The 13,738-nt window shown below is 42.8% G+C and overlaps 1 protein-coding gene across 8 annotated transcripts in view; it reads right to left on the bottom strand.

Annotated features, from left to right (window-relative positions):
* Positions 1 to 13,738, bottom strand: part of TNIK (TRAF2 and NCK interacting kinase) — a gene marked incomplete at both ends in the record, with an annotated part of 410,421 nt that overhangs the window by 163,435 nt on the left and 233,248 nt on the right. For all 8 annotated transcript variants that reach the window (XM_079704808.1, XM_079704809.1, XM_079704812.1 and 5 more), the window contains one exon: positions 1,068 to 1,124. In XM_079704808.1, the coding sequence (XP_079560934.1) occupies positions 1,068 to 1,124 (57 nt within the window). The remainder of the gene's footprint in view (positions 1 to 1,067; positions 1,125 to 13,738) is intronic.

The following is a 13,738-nucleotide window of genomic DNA, read 5'->3' as shown; positions in this document are numbered from 1 at the left end:
AATGCATATAATTTTTAAAATGCATAGAACTTAACAAGGAATTCAGATAAATAATAAGTAAGGAAAGGAAGACAGTACAATGTGTGGTATAAATGAAAATTAGTGAAATTAGTATCATGGTTAATAGTGTAGCATATAATGTATACTTATCAAAGGTAGCAAACTGGACCAGAGAAGGTATGGACCGAAGTCTGGCCTACGGACATACTGTGTGTTTTTCTTATTTGTATACTGGTTCTTGATACCTTTGTGTGACCCATTCATTCTACATCTCTTTACATTAAATAATCCACTTCTGGGCCAAACGGAAGACTTTGGTCTTTTAGCTTTTGTGTACAGCTGACAGACATCTTAGAAAAATCCCTGGGGACAATAGAAAATCATTAACATGCTTTTGATTTCCAATAAGTCCTTTCAAGTCTGATTTTTGCTCTGTACTCTAGAAAAGGCATTAAAATATTTTAAATAGACCTAGCAAAAAGGATTGAAAGCGTAAGATTGTATTTAAAATAAAGTCTATTCATTAGATTGCTTTTGATAATCCAGGCAGAAATTTTGTTTCAGTGTTGCTCTATAATAAGTATTTGTAGTTATTGTGATTATTTGGTCTATAACATTTTGGGGAGGAAAATATTCATGTTACACATCCTACTAGGATTTTAGAGTTATCCAAACTCTTGTCTACTCCAGTGTTAGGTGGACTTTGGGGAAAACTGTTAAGACGCACCTCTTTTGTGTAATCTCAGTATTATTCTCTTAATACCTTCAAATCCTTGTTCTGTCTTCATCTGCAAATGTCCTTGGCTGTGTTTATGTAAATTATTGGCACACATGTTCTTCATTCTGACTACATAAGGCAGTGTGTAGGTATCTAATTTAATTAGAGTGATTTACCCATGGTCATCTCTGTCAGCTGCTAAATACTCTTAATTTTTATGTTAAGCACAAGTGGGGAAAGGTCTTGGATGTCTAAAAAAATTCTATTTCCAAAAAAATGATTTTTCTCTATCACCAACTTCTCTGTTACAAATATATAACTTTGAGACGGCAAGATAATGATACATTACCCCTGTGACATCCATAACCTTGATGGCTGCAAGTTGGCCCGTTTTGACATGACGACCCTGTAAAAAATTTTTTTTAAATATTTCAGTTCTGATGAGCAATATTAGCATTAGATTTCAACTGTAAAGAACAATTACGTAGATCAATGTTACAGAGTGTCAATGGGGAAGACAGACAGACACACACACACACACACACACAGAGAAATCTTAAATGCTTTGAAGATCAATCTCTATTTAATGTTTATTTTGTAAAACATCTCCATCACTTTGTCTGTTGGGTTTGTTTTCACAGTGGTTGTCAAGTTAAATAAAAGAGACAATCTCGAATAATTTGGTTTTACCTCCTCTTCAAGGTGTTAGATAAGGGGTTGGGTGAGAGGAGGATTTACATGGAAGGGGAGCTAGATCTGGGTGGAGGAGACATAAGCATCTCCTCGGTTGGAAAACACTTGGTATGTGCAGAAACTTTAGTTTCCTTGATTATTAAAATATCGTGTAACAGTCTCAAATGGATATGATTCTGCTACTCTTCACCTCAGACTATTAATTTCTCTTCATCTTAAAAGGGGGCCTAAAACAAAACAGATAGCAATCAATCCGAATTTGTGATCAAAGAGACAGTACTGAGCATAAGGAACTGCTTCCCCAGAGTAGGTATCCCTGGTCTTTGCAACCACAGGGAAGCATCAACCACAAGGAACTGGAAGAGAACAGGGTGTGGTGAGGGGGCAATCCCAAAGAGGAGCTTTCTCTGCACTTGCTCCTCGAGAAACATAAAGTCTACATCTGACTCTCAGACAGTGGCAAAGAGGGTCAATATCCATTACTTCTAAATGCATTTTCTATGTGGCTTCTACAATACATTTTACCTACCATTGCTATTATGCAGTATAATATACCTTCCAAGATCAGCTGGATTCAAATCCCAGCCGCATGACCTTAGGCAAATCCCTTAACCTTCTAGGCCTCAGTTTCCACGTCTGAAAAATGGAAATAATGAGAGTACCTAACTCATAGTATTGCAAGGAGGATTGAATGAGATAATGTATATAAAGCGCTTGACAGTACCTGGCACAGAATAGCTGTCAGCAGATGCTGGCTATAATTATTTATAGTCCTGTCTTGTGATTAATTTTAAGTGTTGTCTTCCCTCTTAAGTTCTATGTTTCATGAAGGAAGGGACCGTGTCTCATCATTGTATTTCCAGTGCCTGGAATAGTGGGTGCCTAGCCCGTAGATGGGGTGGCCTGTTTATGGATGAACAACAACAGCAGGTAGTGGAGTCATGTCCACTTGAAGCTGGAGGAGGTAGCTTTGGTGCTGCCTGCCCCTTTCCTTCTCATATATCTCAGCTTTGTGTATGGATCTACCTGATTCTGATAGTGTTTCCTTCACCTTTCAACCTCCATTCTGCTCCCTCCCTTTCCTCCTCACTCAGAAAAGAGCACAAAGAAGAAGACATTAAATCAGTAACCTAATAGGGTCACAGGCGTACTTCAACTTTCAAGAAATTGAGGAAGGGGGCTGAAGCATTACCACACCAAGAGCCCTGGACCGGAATTCCAGACGCCTGGTTCTGCCCATGACCAGCTGGTTCACTGGGAGCAAGTTATGTAACCCATCTGGACCCTGGTTTCCTCATCTGCAAAATGTGGGGAGCCTGGGCTCAGTGGTCAGAGATGGGGGGGAGTAGGTGTCACTGTTAACATCCCCCCTTTCCACCCCAAGGAAATTTAGGAAAATTAGTTGGGAATTTAGTTTTCATAATGACTGAGTGGGGAGAGTAGTATTACTGCCACTTAGTACCCGGGGGCCAGCAATACTAACTTCCTGCAGAGCCTGGGTCAATCTCCCACAAAGGTGAAGTAGCAACAGTGCCCTCTGTTGATAAGACACTGAATGACCTCCAGGGTTGTCCAGGTCCCAGTTAAGTCTGTTATGTTGTAATGGTGACCTTAACAAAGGAGTCATTAGCTTCTCTTCGAGAATAGAAAGTCTTTAAAGTAAGGGCCACAAATCATACCTTAAACAATGGTTATTTCTCTACTAAAGTACTAAAGGAGTGTAAGGGACTGCAGACAAATACAGAGGGTCTGGCTGATGTCACACAGCTGATTCACCCTGAAATTCTTTTAATGGTGCCATGCAGCCAGGAAAGGGGAACACCTGGGTATGTCTTGCGGGGACCTCTAAGAACTGACCCCCTGTCTGCCACGCCACCTTGGTGGGCTCCCACCTGCTCTGACGCTGTGGTCCCCGACACTAAACTGCGCTCTCTAAAGGTATTGCATTGTTTCTTGTCTCCCCGATGGTGTGTTTTCTTGGCCTGGAATGCCCTTCACTCCCAACTCCCCAGTAAGCTTACTCACTTTGTAGATTCACCCCTGGCCTCTGTGCTAGTAATGAACATTCCATGTTTCTACTACAGCACTGAGCCCAAAGGACCATTAATCTGCACCCCCTCCCAGCTGGTCTCCTTCCCTCTCTCCTGTGCTTCACCTCTGGTTCCATTTGCAGCAGAACCTTTTCTCACCAAAAATCTTGAAAGGCATCCAACCTCCTTGTTCAAGCAGGGGTTTGAGCAGCCTCCTAACTGCCCAGGGGAGCTCCTGAAGTCACCTCAGCCAACACAGTTTGAGAAATGTTACACTCTATTTTTAACTCCTTAAGTGACAGGGAATCTTCTTCGAGCGAATAATTTGTTACAAGGACATGTCAACACCTAGTTCTTTCCATCAGCAGCCAGGGAGGGAATGGACAGGATACAATCCACTTTACATTTCAAATATAAATGGCATTGGGCATTGAGCAGCTCTTGGTTTGAAATAAATAAATTAAATAGCTGTGACGTTTTTGAACTTAAGACACAGGGTTGTTTTTGCTTTTGTTTTAGCAACTGCTTATAACATAACACTAGAAAAGAAAACCACCTACTTCTCCTCCATTTAAAAATTTCCCTTCCAAGCTGAAATAACCATTCTCAATGGGTCTGACAGATGACTGAATAATACACCTTTGGGATGGCAGTTTGGGCTTAAATGAGATCCTGGAGGTGGAACAATTAGCAGCCTCAGCTCAGTCCCAAGCAAAGGCGTCCTGTGCTCTGGAACAGGAAGGCTGCTGAGCTGTCAACCTTTGGTGGGGGAGCCACAAAGGAGGCTGCCCAGCGTGAGTTGCCTTTTCCATCACTAGAGAATGCCAAACCAAATTAGGATCCAGATGAAGGCAGACTTTGAGGGAATGGCTAGGAATCAGCTGACCTAAAGATCACTAGAAACCTGAGGCACATCACTGTTTAGACAGTGTTTAAAGTGACAACTCCATAAAGTCACAAATAAATTGAGTAGGAGTAGCCCCTAAGGTGCCTAATCTAATCCTTCTTTTAGAGATGAGGCTAATATCTCACAACTAATGGGGACCTAAACCCAGGACACTTTCTCACCTGTTCCAGTTCTACCTTCCAGCTCCTGAATTAGAAATTCTTATTTTATTTTATTTATATTTTTATATAGCAGGTTCTTATTTGTCATCAATTTTATACACATCAGTGTATACATGTCAATCCCAATCGCCCATGAATTAGAAATTCTTATCACTAAAATTTAAACAATTTTTTTAAACAAACCTTTTCAAACTTCACTTAAATTGAATTAAACATGAACCATTCATCTCTGTTTCATGTAGGATTTAATTTTTTTTTTATTTGAGGGCAATGGGGAGGATGTTATTATTACAAGAGAATTTTGAGGTGAAAATTCAATACTACTCCTAATTTTAACTTATTTCCACTTAAAGAGAAATTAAAAATATAATCATAGACCCTAGTTTGGATCTAAACTACATAGTCAACCAAGGAGTAAAAATGAAATTCTGGGGGAAAAGAAACTTTAAAGGAGACAAAGAGTTAAAATTTTTTATCCACGAAAATTATGGAAAAATATCCCATCACATTGCAATTGCTGAGTCATTTCTTAATAAAAGAATGAAGTAAGATTTTTTTTTCTACTGAAATAACCAACAATAACAAAAATAACAGACTAAATCTAGAAAAACAAAATTGGTATTCCAGTGGGACCCAAAGCCTCAATCAAGACTTCAAGCATAAAAAGGCCCTCTGAAAGAAAGGAAGAAAAAAACCCGTCAAATCAAATCAGGGAAAGCAGAGGCTGTGGGGTCACTCGGCTGGCGTGAAGTTGAGTGTCGCTAAACCAGAGTTCCTCTGCCGAGTTTATGATTAAGCTCTCTATCCAAAACTTTATTCCCTTTCTAGTTTTACACCTGTTCCCCTCAAGACTGAAGAGTATCAAAGAAAAGAGGGAATTGAAACTAAGAAGAACCCTGTGGGGCCCTCCTGGGTACAAAAGCCCCTTAGTGTCTCCCGTTTCTTGTTTGTAGAAAAAGGCTTTTTCCTCCCAGGCCTTCCCTGAGTTCCAAAGAGCAGGGTCAAGAAGTTAATGATTAGGACAATAGTGTCATGGCACACCTAGTTCCTCCCAGAGGAGGATAGATAACAATCTCATGCGTACCTTTGAGTTGTTCTCTGGAAACTAAGACCCCCACCCAAGTGGAGGATGGTGACTACATGCTGACCACAAGCATGCAGACCCCAGACTGGTTGGAACCAGAAGGTTAAGTTTCAGAAACACCACCCTGTAACCTCACCAGGAACTCATCAGAAGAAGGTCCACAAGCTGGCCACGTATCCTATGACCCTCTCCTTTAACACTGTCTTTTTTTTTTTTTTTTTTTTTTTTTTGCATTACGTGGGCTTCTCACTGCTGTGGCCTCTCCCGTTGCGGAGCACAGGCTCTGGACGCACAGGCCCAGCAGCCATGGCTCACGGGCCTAGCCGCTCCGCGGCATGTGGGATCTTCCCAGACCGGGGCACGAACCCGTGTCCCCTGCATCGGCAGGCGGACTCTCAACCACTGCGCCACCAGGGAAGCCCCAACACTGTCTTTAAAAACACTTGCCTGAAAGTCATCGGGGAGTTTGGGTCTTTTGAACACAAACCACCCATTCTCCTTGTTGGCCCCTGCAATAAACCCTTCTCTGCTCCAAACTCTTGACATTTTGATCTGTTTGGTCTCACTGTGCATCAGGCACATGAACTGGGGTTGGACAACAGGCGGGGGCACTCCATTCCAGTGCTTAGACAGATTTACACACACACTCTGCTCCCCTTCTTTTTTTTCTTCTACCTCACGTTTGAGGATTATAGTACCTTCAAGGATTATAGTACCTTTAGCCCTCTGTATCCACAGGTTCCACATTCATACATTCAACCCAACTCAGACAGAAAATACTCAGGGAAAAAAATTCTGGAAAGTTCCAAAAAGCAAAACTTTTGCATGCCAGCAACTATTTACATAGCATTTACATTGTATTAGGTATTATAAGTAATCTAGAGATGATTTAAACTATACGAGAGAATGTGTATAGGTTATATGCAAATACTATGCTATTTTATATAAAGGACTTGAGCATCCACAGATTTTGGTATCCAAGTGGGGTCCTGGAACCATACCCAGCCCTGACCTCCACTTCACCACAGATACCAAGGGACTATGTTGCCCCTTTACCTACTCCCTAAAATAAGTACAAGAGAAAAATAATGGTTTTGTCTGAAATAGCCATGCAAGCCTGGGCTCTGCTATTGCTGTTATTTTCTAAGGAACAGCAAGATGGCTTTAGAACTGCTAGCTTGAGGCAAGTCTGGAAGAGAGAATCCTTTCATTTCTAGGTCACCAAAATAATTTGTTTCCAGCGGAGCACATGAGCAAACCAGGGTTGTGGAAAACGCAGACACTCCACCCACCATCTCCATTCCTCCTTATCCAAGGACTCACACAGGTAGAGTGTTTCTAGCTCTTCGTGCTTAGCTTAGATTTGATCTCACCTTTATTGAGTAAGAGTTCTTCAATTTCCTGATTGCAAGGAAATGCCCTTACCTGTGTGTTTTCACAGCATCCTACACTAACCTACTGATCGTAATCCAATACTGTGATTTTCAAAATGTGCACCATAAGAACCATGAAAATAAATCAAATTAAATAGAAAAAAAAATCACAGTGTAGAACATGTAATAATGGCAGCTGTTGTTTCACGGATTAACTGTTACGGTTACATCGATCACCTATCTATCACTGATACTGTAGACTACCACCCGATTCTCCTTTCAAGACTGAAGTTTCTGAGAGGTCTCAACCAAGGCCCTCTCTGGGAATTGCCCTCAGCCCAAGGTCATGGTCCATCCCGGAGACAGCCAAATCCAGTTTCTGGTTGATACAGAAGTATAAAGGCTCAGGCCTTTAGTCTTAGAGTTGGGCAATTCTGAAGAGTCCGCTTAGCTCCTGACCTCTCCTTGGGATGGGTGAGGTCTTTGTTGAGACTGTATTACAGTTAAACTTCTTCCTCTACACAATGCTACTTTCTTCACAGGTGTAGATCCTACACTCCCCAGTAAAATTCCTACATATAAATCATCTCAGGATCTGTTCCTGGGGAAACTCCATCTAAGACAATTGGTACCAGGAATGGCCTGAGGAGACAGGCTCTCAGAGTAGCTGTCAATAAGACTCCCATCACTGGTGGCAGGTGGCTCACTGATAGCCCCTGGCATGCTGTAGCAGTGTCACTGTCAACATGGTCACTAGTGGGGAACTGAAGTAGGATACAGGTGCCAGGGAACACACTGGTGAGTCCAATATTTCAGACTTTTGCGATGTCCTGAGGAAACAGTAGTTTAAAAAAGTAGAATCAGATGGTTTTTGCTGAGACTACTAGCGAAAGACAGTGGAAAGCTACAGTTATTGATCAGCTGAAGGCAATGTGTGAAAATCATAAGGGAAATCAGGTTAAATTCCAAGGTCTGTGCAGTATCTTCAGTCAAGATGGGAACATCGGGACTTCCCTGGTGGTCCACTGGTTAAGACTCTGTGCTCCCAATGCAGGGGGCACAGGTTCAATCCCTGGTCAGGGAACTAAGATCCTGCATGCCTCACGGCATGGCCAAAAGAAAAAAAAAGGATGGGAACATCACTTCTGTAGATGCAGAGGATGCCAGGGATGAGAGGTTTCAAGCTTTTAAGTGCATCAACCTGGACGTCTCCATTCCAAGTTTCAGAAATCATTCCTTCCCAATCAGGCTTGAATTGAGGATTCAACTTTTGCTTTACCCTAATAATTAATTCCTGGATCTGGTCCTCATCTTTTTCTACCCTCAGGCTGAAGAAGATAAGAGTCTTTTTATATTCTACACATTTTTTTTTTTTTTTTTGGTAAATGGACAACAGCAGCAGTCAAGCCTGAGACAGGCGTGTTGAGCAGGAGCTTGGACTTCTCAGGAATAAATATGTGTGTCACCCCAACAAGATTGCCATATAGACCAGCAAAGATGCTAAACAAGGTGGGGGAGATTAAAATGGGTAGCAGAGGAGGGATATGATGAGCAACAGGTACAACCATTAGACAATATGTAATGGCGGGGGCTTTCTTCCCACAACTTTGCCTGGGAAAAGAGACCAGCCAGAATTCCAGAGGAAGTGTTTCCAGAACTTATTATGCAAAGCAGATGGATCCAAGCATCATAAGGAATTGACTGTAGTGGATGCTGTGGTGTGCTCCCCAGCTCCCTCCTTCAGGACTGGGCTACTCTGAGTCTTTCTTCAGGAAATACCCTTAGTCAAAGAGAGCAGTTGGACCCAAGGTCATGCTCCTTGCCTAAGGTAATACCCCTGACCCGGAGGCAGCAAACATTCAATGATTGGTTGATGTAGGAATACAAAAGCCTACATCATTTACATCAAAGTGGAAAACTTTGAAGGGCCATCCCAGCTCCAGAGCTCCTTTTTTGGGGGGTTGCCTGGGGCTTTGAAACTGCCATCAACACCTTCCTCTGCCCAAATCTGTCTTCACTCTCTTATTGGTGTTGATCCTGAGAGTACCTCCCAAAACACTTCCTACAAACACATCTCTGCCCTGAGAATCTGTTTCCTAGGGAACTCAATCAAAGACTCATCCATCTATTTACCTATCATCCTTATATCTTCCTACCTACCTACCTACCTATCTGTATTCTCAGTGTTAATGTAAAATAATATTTCTTACTATGGGGTGGAAGTTTTTAGAAAAGCTCTGACCTAAAGGATGAATAGAAAAAACTAGGTCAAGCATTGGGAAATATATTCCAGATAAAGGGAACAGCATGTTCAAAAGTCCTGTGGTGTAGTTGCTTGAGCATTTGAGTAACTGAAAGCAGGTCAGTATGGCTGGAGTAGACAGTACATGTCTAGTGAGTCCATGCAGGGCCTCACAGGCCACTCTGAGGAGTTCTGTCTTTACCTTAAGACCAATGGGCAGCCACTGAAGGGTTTGAAGAAAGAATGTAGGGTCATCAAGTTTTCATTTTGAAAAAATCACTTTGGATGCAGGACAGGGAATAGAGGAAACTAGAAAAGATAATGGAAGAATAACACAGTACTGCTTGGTAATTCATTTGAGAGCTAATGGCAACTTGAACTAGGATGGAAATAATGGAGAAGGTGAGAGGTAGAGAGAGTCCAGAGATATTCAGGAGGTCAAATCAACAAGACTTGGGGATGGATGGGATATATATTTACCCCCATGTTTTCCAGAGTGCTTGACACAGCAGGGATTCAATAAACATTTGAGAAATCATGGACTGCATGAAGTAGTGACCTTTGAGGGTCGTATTCAGGTTCTTGGTCAATACCATCCATATGTCCACATCAGTTTCTTCCGTTCCCCTCCCCTCCCCCTGCCAAAACACACACACACACACACACACACACACACACACACACACACATTTTTATCCAGCCACAAAGTGTACAGGAGCAGATGAGGTGGGGTTGTAAGCAGGGATTACAATCAGTTCACCCTTAAATAAATTAGAAGATGACTTTAGTGGATGAAGTTCCCTTAAACTCTATAGAGAGGCCAATGTACTTCCCCTCTGCAGAGATCACAGAGAAACTAGAAATTGGTCTTAGCTTTCCCTCTGAGAGTGAAGATGAACTCTGATTTTCCACTCACAGTTAAGATTAAAGCATAGTTAAGATATCTATCTGAACATCTTCAGGAATGCTACCATTCTTTGGTACAACATGTCTTGAGGCAAAGAGGTAGACAAGGCAACTTTATGAAAAGACTTTGTAAATCCTTATGATCAAGGAACAAGAATGTTCAAGAATATGCTTGGCATGGTGTCTGCTTCTAGAGTTTCCCCAGGTTAATGGGGCCTCTACTTTTCCTTGGCCTGCATGTGCCATTCATCTGAGGCTTAAAAAATCCTCCTGCCCACACAGACAGAGCTGTGATCCAGCCCTCACTGCTCCCAGACTGTGGCAAAGATGAAGCAAGGTAGCGATACAGGACAGTTCCCAAGCAACAGCTCTCCATCTCAACACCACTCACTGTGAATTCCTCTGCTTGGCACCTCTGAGAAGCAGAAAATGGATTGTTTTCAAGATTGTTCGGGGCTGGGCCAACTGAGAATTGAGGCTTGCTCACAGACACAGGGCTGGGAAGAAAAGACTGTGTCTCATTTTTCTTTGTTAGAAACTAGCATTCCTCTGTCTTCATGGCTGCCAGTTTGGCCCAGTTTATAAAAATCAAAATGGATGATTAAAAGAAAAAAATCAAACAGTCACAATTTTTAGCAGACAATAGTTAATGTATGCAGATTCCGTGGCAGGGAGCCTGATGCCTGTACCGAGGAAAGGCGTACACAGCTGAAGTGACAGCAGTGACGAGCAGACAGGCTGTGGGGTGATGAGAGCTCAAAAAAGTAGCAGAACCAGTCTCTTGGTTATGGCCATAAGCCAAGAACACATTGCCCAATAATCTCCTCTCTCAACCCCCTAAATGAGCACAGAACAGAAGATCTTACTGGCTCTCATCTAATTTATGCCACAGAATTACCACAATCATTTGTGGCTTTTGTACATTAACTTCTGGGAGGATAAAGCCCCCTAGATATGAGGGTTCAAAGGCTGGGGATAGAATATTTGCATGCGGCCAGCTCCCTGGCCTCCCCAATATTCTACCTCTCCCCACCCAGCATGACAGCCTTCCCTGTCCCCCAAGTCCAGGTGACACGCGGGGATATGCATGGCGTTTAAAAGCCTTGGTTCCTGGACACCAGTCTAGGATGAAGTCTTTACCCAATTTCAGTAAAAGGAGAAAAATAAGAACTTCATGACAGTTTTCCAGAAAGCCACAAGTATTCAACTTAAGCAGCCTTCTTAGGATTTTGGGCATTAAAATGTCCATTAATTACATGTTCTCAATTTTTTAAAAGTAAAAGTAAACAACCCTACGTTGGTTCCCAATAGTTACTTTTGTTTTTCATTGGGGTGCCAGGGTGAGATTTTAGTGCCCTATGAAATCTGAGAGTCAGGCACAGGTGTTTTAGAACACATGGGGACAGTATGGTAGAAACACTAGGCATCCACTTAAGATACAAAGATGGGCTGTTCTTGATGCTGTCCCTAAAAGGTTAAATGTAACAATGTATACAGTGCTCAACAGCGTACAATAAATAACCCATGTGAATGCTATGGGAACCAATTTCTCTTTCCTCCTTAGTCTCTAAGGCCATTGGACCTTAAGTCCATCAGGCATGGCTTCTACACGCTAGAACCGAAAGTGAAAGCTCCTCAGAGCACTCTGCCTTGTGTCTGTTTAATCCTCTGACATCGTCAAGGACAGCATCTCACAAAGAGTAGGTGCTAAATCACGCTGGGAAACGTGAAGTTTCTAGGACTAGTGGACCCTGTAAGCTGCCTCTAACCACAGAGAAGAGAGACTCCAGTGACCCATCATGGCTTAATCTGGGAGAAGCTTGATAGAACTGGGGGAAATGCCTACTTAAGAGGGGCAGGAAGAGAGACTGTATGAATGGCTCGCGGTACGGGGACTGGAGGAAGAAGCCACTTGGTCCGATGTGAGTATTTTGCTCAAGAAGGTTTCGCTTTTGTTCTTTCCCAAGTGTGAACACCCACACCGGGCCGTGGAGTAATCCTGGAGACCTGAGGAGACCTTAGCATTCTGCATTTCAGAATCTCACAGTTTACCTGAGGAAGAGAAAGGTATGACAGGAGAGTAGCAAGGCCCAGATGCTGCCCTGCTACAGTTCCTCCATCTCTGCCCCCACTTTTCCTGAAAGAGTACTAACCCTAGGCAGGACAGATCCAACGTCTTGGGGAAGGGTAGCTCATTTTTTTTAGATTTCCAATCAATAGCTCCCTCTCTACGGACTATTTTACGAGGCAACTCTGTCTTTCCCTGAGGACCTCTGGTAGATCCCACCTCCCAGCTGCAGATTAAGAAGATATATGATGTCTTCCTTCCAGGCCTTGCATAGGTTTGTCAATTACAGTACCCGCCCCTGTGGTCAGATTTACAACCACTGGTCGGGAGTGGGCAGGGTTGGCGTTGCACCACGAGGCACCAACAGGCACGGGGGCAGAGATAAATAATAATAATAAAAAGACAGTACTGCATTTCATTTCACCTAATTTATGGCTTTACCAGTCCACCCACAGCGCCATCTGGGTCATTTAGAACGTCTGTGCAGCAGCAAGAGTGGGTCTGGAAGCTCAGAGCTGTGCGGGAAGAGAAAGGACCGCACCGAGGTGGAGAGAAAAACAAAGGCAAAGGACCACAGCGTTCCCAGACGTCATTCTTGGGGCGGCAGGAGCACAAATAGGGGCCCATTTGACTCTTCATCAGGGCTATTGATGCATAAACCCTCTCCCGCAGTGTCCTCAAACCTCCAGAAGTTTTAATTAAAACAAAAGAAGTGTCAGCAGAAGAAGCACTGGAATATAATTAGGGCCCACCAAATCTAAAGTAATACGGGGAAAAAAAGACTAGTAATGAGAGGGAAGCTTTCATGTTCTTACTGAATCCCTGCTCTGTTGCTGACACAAAAATCAATTTCAATAGGCTTTAGTTGTATCTGAGCAGGAACGCAGGCGACAGATGAAATTTAGCGAGCAATTTACTGGAGTCAAAATGATTTCCACGAAAGAAAGGCTGCAATGAGTGCTCTCAACCAAGTGCCTCCTCTGTAAGAACTCTGCAAGAATATGTGTGTGTGTGCCCGCGTGTGTGTATGTAGATATAGATGGGGGGCGAGGGTGGGGATTTTGAATAGTTATCTATGCTTTAGCCTAAAAGAAAAAAAAACCCTCTTTACCTCACACCTTTTTTTTTTTAATTTTTATTTTTTATTTTTTGCTTTATAACAAATTTAATCAGTTATACATATACATATGTTCCCATATCCCCTCCCTTACCTCACACCTTTTAAGGGCCAATTTTAGCTCCACCCCAGGTGACATGTGTGGATGCCTGGAGACATTTTTTGATGGTCACCAGTGTTCAGTGCTGCTACCTATATCTAGTGGGTAGAGGCCAGAGATGGTAACCTTCTACAATGTACAGGACATTTCCCACCCCCAACAAAGAATTATTGGGCTCCCATTGTCAACCGGGCCAAGACTGACAAACCCCGATTTAAAAGAATTTGACATTTAATAGGTGCTCAATGAATGCTGAATTCTGGTAAATGTCATAGTCCCCAGAGGCACTAAGGTTAAAAAGATCAAAAGATAAGGCCCTGCCCTCTGGGATCTCCAGTG

The sequence above is a fragment of the Hyperoodon ampullatus genome, assembly GCF_949752795.1.
Source record: "Hyperoodon ampullatus genome assembly, chromosome: 5".
Classification (NCBI taxonomy): domain Eukaryota; kingdom Metazoa; phylum Chordata; class Mammalia; order Artiodactyla; family Ziphiidae; genus Hyperoodon; species Hyperoodon ampullatus.
This window is presented reverse-complemented; position numbering and strand designations above follow the sequence as displayed.